The sequence below is a fragment of the Chiroxiphia lanceolata genome, chromosome 4 (genome assembly GCF_009829145.1).
Source record: "Chiroxiphia lanceolata isolate bChiLan1 chromosome 4, bChiLan1.pri, whole genome shotgun sequence".
Lineage (NCBI taxonomy): Eukaryota > Metazoa > Chordata > Aves > Passeriformes > Pipridae > Chiroxiphia > Chiroxiphia lanceolata.
In genome coordinates, this window is record NC_045640.1 from 14,424,294 (window position 1) to 14,444,717 (window position 20,424).

The window sequence follows — 20,424 nt, forward strand, 5'->3', positions numbered from 1 at the left end:
TACTGCTATAGAAGTTCAGAGGCTGGTTATTTTTTTACATAAATTATTTGCAGGAGAAGGTTTTGGAGGAAGGGAATAAGAGAGAGAAATATCAGCTTTCTTAACACTTCATCTCATGCCAAAAGGTCTTATTACACACTTTAGAGTCAGCTATAAATGGAGGTAAGTTCCTTGAAGACTGAAGAGTTTCAAAAATGAAACACAGAGGCAGAATGGAAAGTGTAGAAGGAAGGAGGTGAAAACCAGGGGAAGAGAAATGGAGAATGTTCTTCATGGTCCTGAATCAAGTAATTGTTTAGGTATTTTTCTGCCTTCTCCTGATGTGGCTGATCAACAGGAGTATCATCCTTTCCTGGGAAGGGAATATTCTCCCTCCAAAAATGGACAAGTATTGATTCTGACATCTTTTGTTAGATGTTTTGGTTATGGTGAACACTCATGCTTTTTAACATCACGTATCTCATAATAATAGAGACAGAGGACTAGATTTTACAAGTTATTTAGCAACATGAGATGTGGATAAGCATCTAGTTGTTTTTGAAAAGCCCTGGGATTTAGGCCCTATTTAGTCTATCTCCTGAACTGAGAAAATATGACAGTGAGTTATTCTGCTAAATCAATCAGAGGGAGCACAGAAGGAAGATCTGATACAGAAAACCCTGAGAGCTATTTTTCAGCTGTGAGAAGGGGTCTCTTCATCATGTCTGTGCAGAAAATATCAATCAGCATGGAGGGATAGAGAGGCAAGAAGTTTGGGAATGATCTGTTCAGGCAAAGTTTCAGGAAGGCTAGGGGAAAGGAGAGGAACTGTTTTGCATTTGGATAGTTGCTTTTATGTTGGCTTCTGCAATTTGTTAGCTTGGTCTCCAGGACCATTACTTCGTGTGTGAAAGCCCATATTCAGGGCACTGGGTGCATGGTAAAGTTTAGTGATACTAAAGGTGTGTTTGCACCTGCCTTGAACAGACATGCCACTTGCATGGCCTGCTTACCACAGGCATGTAAAAGTTTAAATCACACCAAAGCTGCTAGGTACATTCCAGGATCCTGCACATACCTATTTTTTAATGAAGCTATTTATAGCATGTATAAATAATGATGTGTTAAATTTTAGAAGTCCTCCAAATCTTGTTGAAAAACAGAACTTGCACTCCTAAATCACATCTGTGGTTTGACAGCTTTGCTTACAGTCTGGTAGATACCGGCTGTAGCATTGAACTCCTTCACACTGCAGCTCATGTGTGTGTTTTCTCCTTACAAAGCTGTAACTGGACTGAAGTTGGTGGACAAATATTTTGAGTGAAATGATTGTGCGGGAAATTTGTCAACTGCCTTCCCCAGATCATGTGTGGTCTTATGCTGTGCCACTCCTTTCTTACTCATATGATTAAACCCCCTACTACAATAGACATGACATGTATTTATATTACAGAATTTGGCTTTATAATAGGACCTTTCAAATCCAAGTGCTCTGCATACTGATGTCTGCTGACAACATAGATTATAACATTTCTCACAAAGCTTTCGATCTGTGTGCTGCTTTACTGAGGGAGGGGGTCAGTCATGGGATTTGGAACTTTGCAGCTCCATGTCAGATCTTGCATTGAATATGAAGCTACTTCACGTTAATAAAATGTCTCAGCTACCAACAGCTTTTGGAACCTAATCAATGAAAAAATTTAGCCACCATTCAGGAAAAAACCCACCCCAAGAACGATACTTAGAGCTCACTCATTAAGTACATGCTTAACTTTAAGCAAAAGATTATTTCCTTGGTTTGTAAGCTTATTTTCCCTCCAAGGGATTTGTAGTCACCTCTGTAAAATGAAGCAAAATTCCATCCTGATGAAATAAAATTGAAATCATTTAAGGAAGGATGGGCAGGATTGACACGGCTTCTGGCTGCAATAGGTTTTTGTCAGGATTCATTTGAGCATTATACCCTGTGGGCTCTGGAATTGTGTCATTCCTCTTCCCACCACGTGTCTGAGCACCATCCCCTGTTAAGAACGTGCATTTTGGTCATGGTGCAAGACCACATACACACCTGGTTACATGACAGTGACCAGGTACGAGTTGCGAGAAAAGAGCAACCAGACTCATAACCTGACATATGCATATGCTTGGTCATACAGCTGGACACAAGCAGCTTGTTCTTCAGGACTTGACAGAACTCATCCTCACTGCCACGTCAGGATCCTGAATGACCATGGGCATTGTATGACAGGAGTGCAAGACACAGAGGGCAAGAAACGAATCATAGTCTGAATTTGTTGGCTTCATGGGCTGAAGCCAGATTTTGCCTACAGAGAAGTAATTTGTTTTGCTGAATGTCACATCCTTGGGATGTGGAATGTATTCCTATATCTCTGATGCAGTCGGTGTATTTCCCCATCGCTTGATTCACCAACTGTGCTAAATAAGTAGAATTTTTATGCTTAAAAGTGGTTGCAAGACCTGTAAATGTTATTAAGAAAAAATAGGACAAACCTTAAACAAAGTATTCTTGAAAGTTCTGCCTACTTTTCTACCCCTTCTTTACTGTTATTTTGTCAGTTTCTTTCTTAAAAAAATGCCAGTGTCACATTACACTAAATACCACTTCTCTCAATTATTCACAGCTGTCTAAAGAATAATTTCTTAAGTAAAAGCAGAGGTGCAATGGAAGTAAAGTCTTGCGGTTTGACCAGGGAGAGTGTTTTGATTCCTAGGGAGCGAGGATGAGGAATGCACCATACCTTGAGACTTCTGCTGATATTGGAAAGGTGGAAGCTTGGCTGAGCGCGTTCCTCTTGTGAAAGAACTGGCTGCTTATCCTTGGCTCTGGAGGAAGTGGCTGATACTGCTTTGGCAGTGTGTTTGGAGGCCTAGAGAAGTCAAAGGAGAATTTGAAGAACTATTACGGAATAGAGGAGGTGGAGGGACTGTGTTGTAAGTGCAAGCTCTAGAAGTAAGAGACTAGAATTTTCTGAGAGCATTTCAGTGTATTTTGTTGAGCCAAGCTCAGATCCAGGAGCTCCTTAGGGCCCTTCAATAGCAACAGTAATATTGGATAATATTCTACATTTGCAAGACATTACCGTACTGTGTTATGTGCCATTTAATACTGCTTTTGTGTGCCTCATCAGTATGTGCCAATCACATACAGCTTTCCAGTGTGGATATTTCTGGGTGGGTAGGCCTGTGTATATAGTCCAGCCAGGGAACACACAGCAGTTTCAGACAGAGAGGACAAAATGCTCTTCATCCCAGAAAACTCACAGGTAACATGGGTCTAGTGTTTTCTGCTGGATGTGGGCACACTCTGCCCATGCTCTGAGACCAGGCAGTCACAGCCCAACTCTGGCTGGAAGCTGTAGCACAAAGAGGCTGGCTGGATAAAACCGGAGCTGCATCCATGGTGCCTGCCAGAACTGCCCTTCAGTTGTGGGCTCCTGGGGAGGGACTGGCCACCATAATACAAAAAGAAATAAACAATGAAATTTTGTAGAATAATGGATTGAGAATGTTCTTGTTTTTGCACTTTTATAATTTTGAGTTTGTGAAGTTACACTGCCCTTTTATGCTATTTCACATTTTTAAAGTAAAATCTGAACATGTAGTGCTAATCATATTTTAAAATTCTTTATACATTTTGGGGCTGTCAGTGTAGGCATGGAGGAATAAGCTTGTAAGTCCTAGATGACCTTTTGGAAGGATGTTTTAATTGTAGCAGTTATTTTTTGAAGTTGAAAAGATCAAGAAGCAATTAATTTTTTCTTTGTGGGCATATCATAGTAAAATATATTTGTGGAATAGAGCTTGGTCCACCTTCTGTGGGAGTAAGTGGAAATATCCCAGTTGATTTCTATGGACGTGATTTAGATTTGTAGCAAAAAATATTGGCAGAATGATTTAAGAGGGAATGAAGTCAATATTATCACAGTGAACAGAGCCTAAGGCACCAATCAAATTGATGGAAGATTTTTTTTCCCCAGCAATTTATATGTCGGTTGAACCAGATTCAACATTTCTAGGTTTTTGACTTGTCTGTAGGCAGAGCCAAATTGATTATGAAAATGCAGGCCTGACATCCTCCTTACAAACACTTACAGCTCATGTTTTGTTCTCCCTAATTTCACATCAGAACCTGTAAGAGTCCAAAAAGTGCCAGGCAGTAAACGAATGCTGGCTCACTTCCAGTCACCTAATTATCATGGGCAGTACAGATGGATGTGAGCATTCCTTGGCACTGAGTTCCCCAGGGACCACAGGTAGGAAATCTCTTGTGTGATCTTACCGTGGGGGAGGCACAGGTTCCTGGAAAAGAGGAAACAAAAATCCCTGTAAACTTTTTTCCTTGGTTGACTAGAGAGAAATGTGAAGAAGTTAGATTAAGTAGACATGCCCATGTCAAGAGTCAAGGGGTTTGTGTGCTCTGCAGCACAAAATATCATGTTTTAGCATGCCATTTTAAAATCACTGAGGAATAAAAGACATCTACATAAACCATGAATGCAAGTGAGTGAGATAATGTAGGACTGCAGATTTGAGTTCTCTTATCCGCTAGTTACTGCCAGCAAAATGGCAGCCTGCTTTTAAAAATCTATTAAATGGCAAAATGACCTATAAAAATTTTAATTGATGAGAGATTCTGCTTACCTGGTGTCCCTGTATTTTCATTCTTCCTCCTAAAAATAATTATTAATAATTGTTAGTAGGGTGCTACTCACAAAATTCACAAATTAAGTTTTAGCTTTATTCTGTTATTATTATTATTACTGGCAGTCCAGTCCCATTCCTTGCACTCCCCCAGCTCTACCTCCAGAACTCTTTGCTCTGGCTTTCAGAATGAAATATTTGAGGGTGATATTTATTCAGGTATTGTAAATTTAATTATTGTTTAATTATTGTTCAGAGACTTTATATGCTTATCAGATTTGGGATGCATTTTTTGTCTGTCTTGATTTTTCTATAGAAATTAATAAAAATATTGAAAAACAATGAAAGTAAATATACTTTTTTGTTTTCAAATTTACCAAAATATGTCTGATTTTTTAAATTAACATCTTGCTAATAAAAAATAATTGTACTCTATTTTCATTAGATTTTGATATTGAAAATATTCTCATAAGTTTTACTTGCTGAAATCCTAACTGATGTAAAGGAGATGCAATATATCTCAAGCTCTTCTTTAAGTAAACCATAACAATTTGGTTTAACTAAAATAATGGTACCTTAAGTGTTTAACAATTCTAGAAAATACTGACAAAAATTCTTCTGTGCTGTTTATGCCATCTTGTGGCAAGGCCTCTTAATAGCACTGGGCATGAGAATAAACATTAAGATATATTTATTAACAGTGTAGTCATTATCTAAAAATAATAGCGTCCTCTATAAGCAGTATTGCTCAGGATGTATTAAAAATACTTATAAGTTGCATTCTCAAACTACAGAGTTTAATTTGTGTGCCTGGACTGGCTTTGGTTCATCTTAACATCAACACACATCACATGGAGGCAGACAAGCATGTAAATCCAACCTACTAAATCCTGGTGGAATTCAAAGCTTTAGATAAACTGGCAAACTGTCCTTGTTTACTGATTTCTGCAGATTTTGAAGCTGGCTTACTGGAATTTATCTTATTTCAGAAAACTTTGTAGTGTTTACTTTCTCATAATCTGTAGGAATTATTTGGATCTATGTTTTGCATTATAGTATGAAATAGAGGGGAAAAAAAAGCAAATTCTCTTTTATATGGAAATCTTTGAGTTATTTTTCTGGCTGATCAATTGCAATACTTACTTTCTAAAAATCAGCTGTTGAAGCAAACACAGAAAGGATCATATTTTCTTGGCTTGGCAGTTGCAGTCCTTTTGACAATATTTAGCTTATGGCTTAAAGGTTTGAAAATGGTAAGAGAAAAAATATTCCTTTTCAAAGCTAATCAGATATTTAATCCTTCAGTGGTTGACTTCATGATGTACTGCTACATCAAAGTATATGAAATATAAAAAAGTGTATAGAAACTACTTTAAAGATAATGTTATGATTGGGTAAACCCATCAATTAGAGTATTTTAAATTTGGACACTTTAGTAGACTCTTGAAGAGTAAGATAGCAATCTGTCTCTGATTTCACCACAAGAAACAAAACACGACAAACAAAAATTAAAGGTACATTTGATTTTGAAGAAAATTTGCAGTTAAAGGTAAAGCAGCAGAGAAAAAAATATATTCTAGGTGATGTAGCACACGATTAACATATTCTTAGTAGGTGAACATTGTCAGACAGCCTTTGTAAATAACTACCCTAGGATGTAAACCTAGTAGGAATTGCTAAAGTTGATATTGCTATTTGAAAATTGTTATTAGGTTATCCTTTACAATATATTCATATGAAATGTCTGAGAAGCATAGGGAATGAAAAAACATGAGATCATGAGAAGGTGAAGTAAAGCTTAGCAGGGATCTTGCAGCCTTTGGTGGAAGAATTCAGGAGACATAGGCTTCCCCCTGTCCCCTTATGTCCTTATAATATAGGAAAAGGAAAATCTCATTTTTAAATTGATTGGCTGCTTTTTCCTACCCCTTGAGGAACAGGGAGTTCCTGAGATAAAACATATCTCCTTCTGTAAATAATTACTTTGATGTTAGATAGTTGAAACAGTATTGCAAAATTTGCAGTGTGATTATTTGGAAAAGCAGCTGCTGTTCTGAAAACCCTGTCTATTCTATCATCTGCAGTCTCTTCCTGTGTACAAAAGATAAATATGGAAGTAACAATTTCTATTTCTATTTGCAGAAATGGGTAGATTTTTTTATTTTACCTCTAACACTTGGCACTCTCTGCCCCTCCGGAACAGATGTGTGAATCTGTTAATAAAACAAAGTAAAGATGTGATGTTAGTCATCACCCTTGAAACTCTGTCTAGTAGAAGGGTTGCTGCTCCTGACTGGGATGCCTCTAATACTTTAGAGGATCCCTGCAGCCAACAAGTGAAGTCAGTGGTGAAGGCATCAGTGCAAAGTGAAACAGGAACGGCTCACAGGAATGTGTGTGCCCTTGTATGAGTGAATTTTATATGGCTAAGACTTTAAATAGACTGCACTTAACTTTAAAGAATATTAAAGAAAAGGGGAAATCTGTTTGTGAATAAGGTTTAGTATCTATACTTACAGCTGAGTATTGAGGGGGCTGAGATGGGTGCTCACTCATTGGGGAAGTGGAACCTGAAGGCCTTAAACAACGTTTATCTGTAAAAGAGGAAGAAAAATCAAGCCTGAGTAATCCAGTACTATGAGGTTTTAAGAAGAAGAGGTTTTAATGTTCAAAATTTGCTTTTCAGATCAGGTCTTGCCATTTTTATAGCATTTTAAATTTTCCTTTTCAAAATGTAAATGTCATTTTAGCAGCTGCATTAGGACATAAGCTTGACCCTCATAAGAGCTTCATGCTTAACCTCCTCACTGTGGTTAAAAAAAAAAGCCTTCATAAGGTGGTACACAGTTAGGGCAGACATTTAACCTTAACTGTGATTAGATTACTGAATTTGTTTTTCATTTGAATCTTTGTTCTTGGCAACGCTGTTGTTTTGTTTGGATTTTGTGAGGGTTGTAGGGGTTTTACTCTCTAGAGAGCTTTTTAAGTTTCTCTTTAGCTTTTAATAAATACTAGATCCCTGGCTGTCTAAACAAAATGCACAGGTTGTATGCTAGGATGTGTTTTTTAATCGTTAATTTTATATCTCAAGGGCACTGGTATTTATCTAGGAAAGATGGCAAAAATGTTAGCATTGAGTTTTACCCTTTTGAGATATATTTTCAGACCTTTCCTCACTCTTGTATCTTGCCACATTATAGTTACTGGGCATAACATACAGGAAAAAAGCAGCTTTTTATTTAATGTGTATTATCTGAATTCACAAAACAAAAATTACATTTTTTGGGTATTTCAGGGCAGTCTTACATAAACAACATAAGATGTTGACTTCTGACTGAAAGTTTTTACTACTAACTAAGACAAAAACAGTATTTGGAATTCCAAATTTCCAAATAAAACGTGCAAATTAGTCTTTGGAACATAATGTAGGATATCTGGATGTTCAGACTGATTGTGATCTGCTCACACACTGGTAAATTTACTCACTTTAAAAGCCATCTATTTGTTTAGACATCAAACAAACTCCCACAAAGAATCAGTAGATAAATCTTTGCTGACTTTGATGTGAACTGGAGCAAGCTTTCATAATATATTGATCCTGTATTTTCAGATATCTTTGGTTTCTGGTTTCTATTCTTCCTCATGTAGGATTTTCCTCCAGTTTTTTAATGATTTAAAACCTCCAGAGATTGTTTGTAATGGCTTTGAGCAATGGATATCTATGATGATATTTCACATCCATAAACAGAATATTAATTGGCTCTGTATGTCAGGGCATTTAAATTTGTTTGGGCATTTTAGTAAACCAAAAGGGGACTAATGAAGCTATCTTACAAGGTTAAGAATGCCTGAGAAATACCCACAAAGCAATTGCTTATTACAGTTACTGAAAGCAGCAGAGAACACCTTTAAAAGGGTACATTTCTCCATCTGCAAATTATCATCTGGAGGGAAGTTTCATGTGTTCTTTAATCTTAAAAATTTCTAGGGTTAAATATCAGTGAGCTTTTCTGAAACGGTTGTGAGTTTTATCAGTCAGGTTTTTTGCACATTCAAGGTGGAATGGGATAATAGAGTTTCTCCCATGAGGGTAATATTAAAATTAAAAAAACAGTGTGTAATTATTAATTTAACATAATCTAATGGAAATAAGGGTAACTTTTGAATTTGAAGATGCAGACAAAGCTCTTCTCTATTTCTGCCTACCAGTGTTATATTTCAGTTGAACCATTTAATTCTAAAAGATATCCACACTGAAAACCCTAAGTCTGTAGTGCTCCTGTATATGTCTAGGTTTTTCTCACTTTCCACAGACAGAAGTTACCTGCATATTCAGATTCTTGTAGAGGTTTGGCAGGAAGAATTCTTAAAGCATGGATGGCCTGCAGAGTGGAAGAACTTATGGTCTCGTAATCATCCTCTTCCTCGGATAACTTGGGGGAAGACTGTAAGTCAACCCTTCCCTTCATTGTCAAATATTTGCTCTGGACAGAAGAAGAGATATACAGATGATATAATTAAGGTCAAGATTAATTTCAGATTTGGAAATATCTGATTATCATAACTAGATGTTTTGGTACACAGGAAATTTTCTGATGGAAATTGAAGGGTTGCAAAGTAGTTGAGCAAGTGCTTTGAGTACCTAATTTTTTTTAATTTAGATTGATAAAAGAGCCATTTGGGAGGCAGTTTAGATGTCTCTCTGAATTTTGCCTGTCTGATCTTGAAAATGTAATGATAGTGTTTAATTTTATGATAATTTGAAACTGTGTCTTTCATTATAGTATTATCCATGTGGTATTTATATTGTACTGATTGTTTACATATGTTACTTGCAAGAATATATTAACTAGCTCATCACAAATGTGCCACTTTAAAATAAAAATATGGAGTGTTTTGGGGAATTTGTGCTAGAAAATGTGCAGTTGAAGTGAATGCAATAGCAAGTATGTATTGAACAGTGAAATCCATAGAATATGACGCTGAGAGTGACTGAGGATGTCCCTGCATGTGTCTATACACTTGAACTAGGTTTGTCCAAGATTATTTTCTGGAGTCCTGCTCCACCCTTCATACTCACTGTTTGTATGCTGGAACACAATTGCTGGCTTCCTTCAGCGCAGAGCTGAGACTGCTGCCGAGTGAACTCAGCTGAGGGTGCCCCGAGTCTTTATAAGTCATATTTTGCTACCAACAATATAGGTACATCATGCACTTGGATCTTCCCTGATGGTTTTTTTTATTATCTTCTTGAACTTACTAACAATGGGGAATCAATAGCTTCCTGAGATGTCTTCTTCTGCTAGTTAGCTGCTCTTTCAGTTCATGCTTTTTCTCTTGAGTGCTAAAATTTAAACCAATTTGTTTTACCCTCGAAGGACACTAAAAAAAATTGATTACTATCCACTTTATTTCAATCTTTTTCATGCTAATGCCTATAATTATATTTCCTTTTAGTCTTCTCACTAAACAAATATGCTTCTTGAAACCTTTCCTGAGTTGTCAACCAATTTAAGAGGTTTTGAACCTCATCAGGAAAGTGTTACTTTCCTGATTGTACACATCTCTCTCCAGGTTGTACACATCTTTGTTACAACATCAATCAGACCTCCAAGAAGTGTTCTTGACAGTACATTGCAGGATTTTTGTAGCAGCACATAAAAAATACCACCACACCCTTGAGAGACCCCTGCAGGGTATCTGGCTTTTCTGGCACTTCTCTGCACTTCAGGCACTCCTCTCTAGTTCAGTAGCAGACTACTGTTGGCTAGGCTGAGGGGGACTATTTTTTTCAATCAATTGTGCAAACACTTCATGCATTTTCATCCAGACTAGGTTTCCAGGTATCTACTTGTGAGACTGTCTTCTGGGAAATGTCAGAGGCCTAACAAAAACCAAGATATATCACATCTACTATTTTCTTTCTCGCTACTGTGGTCATATTTCTGCTGAGAAGGAAATTACTTTTGGTTTGAGGAGTTGATGAGATGTTCTTCATGTTCACATTAGCAATTATTTTACATGATCAGACCTATTATTTCCAAAAGATGCTTTCAGATTGACTTTGTTTAATAGTCTCTATGGGCTTTCTCATAAGAAATTGATGTTACCACTGTTCTTTTTCGGTACTTTAGGAACTCAGTACTCCTTGGAAAGTTCCCAAAGATAATCAATTAATGTCTCATAAATTTCTTCAAATAATTCCTTAACTGCCTTAGCATAAGTAAATATTCTCCTGACTGTTCTTTCCCTGTTCTGCTCTGTGCTATTACTCCCTTCTGTTTGATATTAATCCCATATACCATCTTATTATTATTAATCTTTCAGTGAGATCTAAAGCAGTCAAAGTATTGATTCCATCAACCTTCTTTAGTCAATGTTTACTTGTCCATCTTGCTTATTAAGCATAGACCTGTGCTTTATTTTCGCCTTTCTGTGATTTAAAAGGTATTTACACTCTTATACGTCTGAACTGAAGCTCAAAACCAGCTTTCAGATAAAAATGGGAAGACATTGAAATGTGTACTGTTGGCTTTTAGGCTTTCATCTGCATCAGTTACATATTAAACCTTGAAGTTTATGACTTATATACTTGTTCGACTTCACTCCTGTTATTTTCACATGATCTTATGTAAAGGTATATTTTAGATTCAGCCCATAAATGGAGAACTGACTAGTGAGTGAGTCACTTCTCCAATCTAGCTCATATATATGTCAAAATACTCATGCTTTATTTTGCATTAGCAAACAGTGACAATTGCATTTTCTGTTACTAGCATTATAGCCAAGACAAGATTAACACATGCCAGGAAATGTTTTACAATTACGATTACAAAAGTAAAAATTTTAGGAAGAACAGTGTGGTACTTACAGAATGATAGGTGTTATCAGGAATAGTTCTTCTGGTTTCTGTATGAAATGGAGAAGAACTGTCAGCAGGTCTCATTCTGTAGAAGATGATACACTAACTAATAATTTATCTAACAGAATAAAAATCTACCAACTGCACAGTATTTTAGAGATACTGAAACAAAGGAGATTAAGCAAATCCACCCGTGAGTTTGTTGACCTATACAACGCATGAGGAAGTAGCTGTGTGGAAATGGAATTCACAACCATAAGCACGCCTAAACCTGCCTACCAGGAACACCCAAAAAAGGATGTGCTTGAACTCCTCTCTTTCTCCTGAGTTTTGCTGCTTGGTGCAGAACTGTGAGAGCTCACCATGGTGAGATTGGGGATCCTGATCTGGAAATCCCTGTGTGAATAGAAATGTGTCTTGTTCCCTTAGCAGCAGAAGAAAACCCCAAAACTGAGAACACTCCAGCTATCAGGCTATAAACTCTTCTCAGTGGTGTCTGTCTGCCCACAAAGTTGTCTCATGTTACAGCCAGGAGAGCACAAGGGCCAAAGAGCTGGCGAACAGGAGAGTGAATTCACTTTAGAAGAGACTCCCAAGTTCTGCACTTAACCTGATTTACACATTTAATCCAGTGACTATTTAATGCAAAACAGCCATGATATGACCTTGCCCGGTACTTGCTCTTGTTTTGGACTGTTGCAATCCTTTCTTACACTGCCTGTAACCTCACAAATCTTGCATCTGTGGCTACATAATAGCTTGATTTCAAAAGTAGAACATGAAAGTCCTTCTATTAAGACTAATCAATAACGTATAATTAAAACATGCTCTAATACTTAGGAAAAAGGGAGAATTGCACACTGAAAGGCTTTTGTGTCAAGTAGAGAGTTAAACCCAAATCTACTTCTTGTCCAGGGGTTGTACCTAGGTGCTGAAGTGTACTAAGGACAGGCAGTATCCCACAACCCTCCCTTACAACTGCTTCTGCCTGAAGACCCTTTTCACATTTGTTGCTCTTGTTCTGTAAGCCTGGTATTGCATATTTCTGTATACCCCAGCAGATGGCATTGAATGTTCATTTATTTAATATATGCAGTACTTTAATCTCTGCTCAGAGGATCATTCATGAAGGACAGGGAAGGAGATTTATCCATACAAGCTAGTTGTCTGATTTTCTCTTTAGTTATGCTGGTGCAAATCAGAAGTAAGCCCAGTTAAATCAATGGCATTGCCAAGGAACACAGTGGTAACTAGGTGGTACTAGGATAATAACAAAAAAGACAGACAGTGTCTTAAATTGTAGCCTTTCTACTTCTATTAATAAAAAAACCTGGTTGTTTTGTTCTCAACAATAAAAAACTAATAACAGTGATAAACATCAATGCCATTATCCACTCATTTCATGGCTTAATGCTGAAGAGGGACTGTTTGACCCAAGGCTTTGGGGTGATGTATTGCTATTCAATACCAGTTTACAATTTGACGCCCAAGTTAGTTTATAATCTATTCTGTTGTGAATGAATCAGTGGAGTTTGGAGGAGCTCCAGCCCTCCTTCTCCTTTTCTTCTTACTCCTCCTTTGCACAGGGCCAGTGAAGGGAGCAGCACTGGTGCTGCTTTCCTGTGGGTGTGCCTTTTACATAAGGTGTATGCCCAAATATTTACTCCATGCTATCTGGGGAGTGCAAACCAGCTAGAAACCACTCCTCCTGATATTTAAGAATGTCATTTTGGAAGTGAAGATGAATATCTCACTCTCTCCACCCTGCTGTACATAACAGGCTTTCAGAATGAAAAGTGCTGCACGCTGTCCAGGCAGTAGAAGAGGTACTGTCGCAGAGGCTCACCATCTAGGGGGAAACTATTTCTGATGTCTACTATATATATATCACCCTGGAACATCCAATTTATTATAGAATCACAGAATAGTTGGAGTTGGAAGGTACCTTTAAAGGTTATCTAGTCCAACCCATCTGCAATGAGCAGGGACATCTTCAAATTTTCTCACTTCTCGTGCACTGGCTGTTGTAAAGGGATGAAAGAGGACAGAATCTTTGTTGCAAGTAGTTGCAATCAACTGAACCTTCTGGCATAATTTTTTTTTCAATGCAATCTAAAGACTTAGAGCTGGCATGGGTTAGAGTATCCTCAAGCTATAGGAACTGATCATATTTTATTCAGTCTGAAAATTTTTTGTTGCTTTGCTACATTTTATGTGAAACTAATAAATAGAGAATATAAATTATAACAATAGGAAGGTGTTACATTGCTATGGCTTATGTGTGGGTGTGTTTCTTCCAGTTGACAGAGAATGCCTGATATCAAAGGAAAAATGGAAAAAATTAACTTCTCTTTAATTTGCAAGGGAATAAAACAATGTGTGCATTTTGTGGCAACCTTGCTTGCTTTTGATAGAGACCTAAAAAAATTCTGTTTAAAAGGGTGACAGGTTAGCAATTTATACAGGAAAACCCAACATCAGAAACAAAGCCCTTCTTTAAATGAGAAAGCAAAAGGTAAATCTGTTCCCGTTGGTTTCTGTGAGTCTATGAATGCACAATGGTTTTTTAGTCACTGTGGTGTCTCAGCCAGTGTTGGGAAGCGATAAAGTATTGTCGCTTGTGTTTTAATAAACACTGTTATCCTGACACAGTGTCTCCTAATCACTTCAGTAGAAAAAAACCTGAAGCTGGAAATGCTGCAAAGAACTGCATAGGCATTTTCGGAGTCAATTTTTACTGTCTGGTCCATACTACTCTGCTCGAGTATATAGGCATCTTATAATTCATCCTAATGTTTATAATATTACAATGTTCATGTCTGCCACACCTTGCATGTAACAAACTATTACTGGCTCTGAGTAATAAGTATGCTAGATGGACATGCTATAGTACATCCTTTTTCACCGCTGAAAGAATTTTACCTTTCAGATGTATATCTGGATTCATTGCTTCACATATGTTTGGGCTAGATCTAAATACATAAACAAAGAAAAAAACCATCAACTTCATTAAATATTAGGAATTACCATTGTTCTATAAAAGTGCTCAAATATTTCAACTTAAATGAATGAATGGAAGCTGCAAGGATAAGAACTACAGTTGAGAAATGACTGGGCAAATTTGGAAATTCAAGAAGTTTGGGTCAAACCTTATATTTTTGTTCCCTTTCAGCTCCAAGTTTGGTGCAGTTACAGAAAGTGCTACTCATTTTACAAACATTCATTTCAGACATAAATGCTGTAACAGCCTTATTGATACTTTAGTATATTCAGTGTGATGTTGAAGGGATGAGTTTCCATAGGAAGATAGGAGCTAAATCTCTCTTTTTGCATGCAGCTGTGACACTGCACATGGCTCCCTTCCAATTCTACCAGCCAACAAAATAAGTGTAACATTTTCCCTAGTTCTGATGAGGTATTCTTCCATCCTGCTATTACTCTACCACAGAGAATATAGGAGATATATTGGGTGCGAAAGAACAATATAAATAGATCTTGACCTTAGGCCTTACTCTGGTGTTGGTTGTCTCACAGTGACCCTCTTTACCCACTTAGCTCTGTATCAACCTGTCTAGTAACATTTGTGGATCATTGCAGTAGAAGTATTTAGTATTCAGAAACAACACCAAGAGTTATTTTGCAATGAAGATGTGGCCAGGGATCACATTAAAATTGCATTAATGCACACTTGTTTTATCTATAACTAAGCATCCACCCTTGGAACTGCCCAAAGTTTTGGAAATACCAGCACAACCATCTGAGTTTCAACTAGCCCACTCTACAATTACAAAATAATTTAGGTTAGCAGCAACTTTTAAACGCAGAGTGAAGCTGAGTGGTTTCCGGTTCAGTGAGCAGGCTGTAGACCGCATGAGTGTACTAGAGTGTGTGATTATAGCATGGACACATCAATCATAAAACTTTTACTTATGTTACTTACCAGTGCTTAAAAAAGGTAATTTATTTACTTACTTAAATTTTGGCAAAGCTCTCTTCCCGCTGTTTGTATCTGCTGGGCTATGTACTACTGTTTTCCTGTTGGCTCTGCCAGAATTGGACAAAGTTTACTGTTAGTGAGTGGCAGTAAGTGGGGAAGAAATGCAAGTGTAAGCAGAGCTGATAAAGTAATTTTCAAAACTGGGAAACGCATATATGTAAATGTTTCTCTTCCTCTCTTCCTCAAACATTTTCAATCTATGAATATTTTCCTGACTTTTTTGTTTTCAGCCATTTGAAAAAAAGAACAACTGTTTCCTGCTGAGAGAATGAAAAGCTGGAAACTGAATTCCTGCATCCAGTGTTTTGGTTACTTTAGAATAGGGTACTTATTCATTTCAACTGAATAGGAATTAAAACCCAGGGAAACCTACCCAAGATCTTTATTGCTACTAAAGTAGTTGCTAAACACCAATGAGGTAGCTAACAAAGCAACAGAGCTCAGTTCTCTTGGCCTCTCTACTTCTGACTACTCTTGAGCCCCTGTTAGAAACAGAACTCCATATTTCACTCATGTGAAATAATACTGATCTGTAAATCCTCAAAATAAAAACTGAGATGATTTAAACTTTTACCATTTGACTAGCAGAGACTTCAGTGTTTGCACCAGAAGAGTTAGTATTACCTCACTGAATAATTCCTACAGATTGAAAAGATGGTCATGTCCTTTTGGACACAGTCTTGCCCAAATTCATTTAAATTCGTAGATCCTATAATCAGTGTTGCCAAATCAGGTTTCAGTTTTTTTTTATAAACATGCCCCCCAAACCTATTTAAAACAGAACAAATGAACAAAGAAACAAACACCAACACCTCCCCCCCACCCTTTAATAAATATTTAAATGTGCACATTGCTAATTAATTTTTCTGTCAGTATGGAAATACTAAAGGGCACAAATGCAAAGATGCAAATTTTAGAAGAATGGCAAAGTATGATTTTATTTTCAGTTGTGGATTTAGCAGGAAAGGTATGCTTGAGTAGTTGCTACAGCTATAGAGAATTTTGGTTAAATGGTTAAATCTATACTACTGAATCATGTCTCTCGAGCATGGGAAATATGAACAAGTAACCAATTTCTGTCATGACTATGCTTTTTATTAGTCATGTATAACTTTTTTTGTCTTTTGAAAAATTAATTCCATTCCTTGCAAAACCCTTCCCCAAATCCTCCAAGGCAGTCTGTATTCCAAATGCAAAAGGCTGTTGCATATGAGTATTATACACATAGTGAACATAAATTTTATGTTTGAATTTACTGCATTCCTCCCTGACCCCTTCTGTAGCAAATTTCCCAACATGCACCTGCAGTGTGACCTTCTGCAGCTTCTCCTTTGCCTGTTGTGGGGAACTATTTTAGCCTGTTTGGGTAGTTTTTGTCTCTGTGTCAGGCGCAGCACGGAGGTTTTACTGGTATCTCCATGAGTCCATCAGAACTACATACATGTTACTTGTAACTAGTAGCATAAATGGCTCAGAAGCACAGGATTTGTCAGAAACATATCATGACTCAGACTGGGAGGACATTCAACCCCTTTTGGATGTTCTATGTTAATAAAATCCCCCCACCTTGCTTAAAAAGATTACAGAAAGTCTTTTTCACCATTTTTGCTTTAAAATACATCTATGCCATTTTTAAAATCCCCATGTTTAATTACAGGGCCAAATCATTTTTCCTTCACAGAATTTTCTTCATTCTCTTGTCAATGCTCCAACAACATTGCTCTCTCCTGCAAAAAGGTGGGATTTTTTTTCCTATGCAATTGAAGACATTTTCACCTTTTTTACTTAAAGGAAATGTGGAATTTCGTTTAACTGGGTGTATTCTATAGCTTTTTCCATTTATGATGCTCATATCAGACTGATCAGATAAAAACCTCTAAATCGTGTGTCTGTGATAGTGGAGTTTAGTGGTACAGACAGAGCAGCAATAATCATTCTGCTTAAGATTCAAGTTATATTATATATGGTCAGATTCAAGTTATATATGGCCAGAAGATATACTGGGGACAAAAACTGAGGGTAGACTTAATTTTAAGTGGTGATTGACTAATATTTAAATGAACACTAATTGTAAAGGATCACCTACAGAAATAAGAATGACATTTACATTAATGTCAACTGAATTCATCTTGATGGGTTCTGTTGCAATAAATTATGATTAATTTATGATGAATTGGTTATATAAAAGTGTCTATTTCAAAGATCTTAAAATTTCCAAGAGTCACGAAAATATTAGATAAATTGTAAGACACTCCATTTGAAAGTTTATTTATTTCACAGCCTTTAAGGGGATTGTTACTGGGGTAAATTTTACTTGCTGGGAATAAAAGGTGGCTAAGTATAGGCGGTTAAAAGAGAAAAAAGTCCATTTCTTCTTGTCTGTTTCAACCGTGAAACAACAAGAAGAAAAGTAGCAATCCTATTAACTAGCTCTCCTCTGACTGCAACATTTTGCATGTAACACTTAAATATTGCCTAATGTTTTGTTCCATCATTTACCACATTCCAGAGGCCCTGTCATACTCGTGTGTCAAATCCTACTTCATGACAGACTGTTGATTGCATAATCTGGCCCAAAATATCCAGAAGCAATTCCTTATTGCTTAAACAGTATCATGGTTATCTGGTTTTGTTTTTACTTGTTTTTACTTATTTTTACAGTTATTTGCATAATTATTTGGTTTTGCAGAAATGTTTGAGAGCTCCTATCACAGAACAGATCCTCCTATGACAGATGACTCATAATCGTAAAGTCAGTTGCATAAACCAAGAGAAAACAGGCAGATTCAACTGAAAAATGGGGCTCAAACAACAAGCTGAAGGTAAAAAGAATTTTACTAGAGGTAAAAGAATAAAATGTGAAGCATGCAACTCTGTACTGACTGTTGGCATCTGAAGGGGGTGAGTCCCCAGTTTGAAAAGCATGCACCTGTCAGGCCTGTGGAGAGAGTAAACCACATTTGTATCATCACCACTACTGAAAGAAGCCAATATTATATTTTATGGGCTACTTAATGCAACAAAAGGATCATACTATTTAGCATTTTGATTGTATCAATCAATGGTTTAAAGCTATTTTCTGAATAAATTTTTGCCAGGGAGATTATTTAGAAGCCGTCCTGTTTCCTGAAATGGCTATGAAAGGTGCTTTGTGCACTGCATGTGTCAGTGTGATTGGACTTTAGGGGACTTTGCAATCACAAGGTGGTCCTTTGGTTACATGGTGGTTTGAAAGTGCATTGTACTGTTCAGTTGTTTTCTGGTAGCGTCTGTGTCTGTAGATGTGTTATTTAATAGCAGCATTTGGACTGGGAGGAGATTTAGCCACTTCGGCTGTGGCCCTGATTAAGCAAAAGTGAAGTCAGAAGGGCAGAAGTCATTTTGAAGTAGTTTAAATCAAGCAACAGATAACATTGTCAAAAGTCTCTAAGGGAGCGTGTAGAAGAAAGTTCACTTTTTGAAAGTGAGGCCTGCAAGTAAGAGAGATTATGAACCTGGATTGATTGGGCTAAGTCACTATTGAAGATAAGCTTGGATTTCAAAGTTACCTGAACGTGAGTGTGCCTTGCCATTTTGGATGCCTGGGTATATCTTGCCTGGCCTTGAGAGGCTTCTTAGGAGGGACCTAGGTCTTTTTCGGATCTTGGATTGAACTTCTTTGGCTGGTGCCTGTAGAGTTAGACACCTCAAAGCAGGGTCCAAAATCTCAAGCTTGCTGAACAGGGAGCTGTTTTGAGCTAGTAAAGAGCAGCTGCCTGAAATCAGTCTTGGCTGCTGCTCAGGCTGCAGATGAGGCACAGCCTGGTGCTTGCAGTACACAGCTGGGAGCGTCAGGCAGATGCTTTCTTCTGAGCAAAAGTGAGGGGTAGCTATCCACCATCTTTTGCATGAAATAATCTAGTGATCTGAGAAGGTATGTAGCTTTGTACCTTGACTGTTACTGTGTCTTGTTTATATTTGATCTCCACTGAAAAGAAAACACAGGTACAGAAACCTGGTGTGTGCTCCTGCACCCCAGCTGAGCACATGCACCCCTTGGCTCTTCCCTCACAGTTTGCTCATGCCCCTGATGAAGGAGGGGAGGTTTTCTGAGGCACGTGATGGGCAGAATACTCTGCAGTCCTCTTCCTATCCAGAAAGAGGGCTTGGATCTCCCAAGGACATGAGCCTGAACCTTCCTGAATGCTGTAAAGATGTGCAAAAGGACAGTGTGAGTGTTTCACTGCTCCCTCCTTTCAGCAATGAGATGTGACTTTGACACTAATCCTGCTGGTGGTTGGGAAGTCCAGACGGGGAGTTCTGGTCTGAGCAAGGCTATTAAGGGCCTTTAACAGACTGAGACACAGCCTCCATACCCTGACTTGCCTGTGGTAAGCTTGCTTATCTTTTAAGCCCTTTTGAGGTAGTTTCAAAGAGGAACAGAGTAGCCTCCCTACATATGTGAGATAATTTCACTGTACTGGCTCTGGCTGGGATGCAGTTAATTGTGCTGAGAGCAGTCTGTAGGGTGCTGTGCTTTGGATCTGTGACCAGAACAGTGTTGACAACACATCGTGTTCTGGCTGCTGTTAGCAGTGCTTGCACAGCACCAAGGCTTTCTCTTTTTCCTGTTCTGCCCTCCCAGCGAGCAGGCTGAGGGTGGGCAGAAGCTGGGAGTGGACAAAGGTGGGACAGCTGACCCAGTTAACCCCAGGGACAACCCACACTACAAAGCATGTGCTCAGAAAAAAAACCAAGTGAGTTGGTTTGGAAACAGCCACTGCTCAGTGATAGCATTCACACCATTTGTTTTGTTTCAGTGTTTTTTTTTTTCTTTTTCTTTTCTTTGCTTACTAAACTGAATCTATGTCAACCTACAAGTTTTCTCACTTTTGCTCTTTCATCTCTCTCTGGGATGGGGTAATCCACCGTAGGCACCCTGGTG

The 20,424-nt window shown here is 37.8% G+C and overlaps 1 protein-coding gene across 1 annotated transcript in view; it reads right to left on the reverse strand.

Moving 5' to 3' along the window:
* The window catches only part of CLNK (cytokine dependent hematopoietic cell linker), a 56,792-nt gene that overhangs the window by 16,207 nt on the left and 20,161 nt on the right, over positions 1-20,424 (reverse strand). Inside the window, exons 3-11 of the mRNA XM_032686249.1 lie at positions 15,476-15,547; positions 14,426-14,475; positions 11,513-11,550; positions 8,966-9,125; positions 7,159-7,235; positions 6,809-6,854; positions 4,642-4,670; positions 4,280-4,299; positions 2,739-2,867 (exon numbers count right to left, since the gene is read on the reverse strand). Of these exons, the coding sequence (XP_032542140.1) occupies positions 2,739-2,867; positions 4,280-4,299; positions 4,642-4,670; positions 6,809-6,854; positions 7,159-7,235; positions 8,966-9,125; positions 11,513-11,550; positions 14,426-14,475; positions 15,476-15,547 (621 nt within the window). The remainder of the gene's footprint in view (positions 1-2,738; positions 2,868-4,279; positions 4,300-4,641; positions 4,671-6,808; positions 6,855-7,158; positions 7,236-8,965; positions 9,126-11,512; positions 11,551-14,425; positions 14,476-15,475; positions 15,548-20,424) is intronic.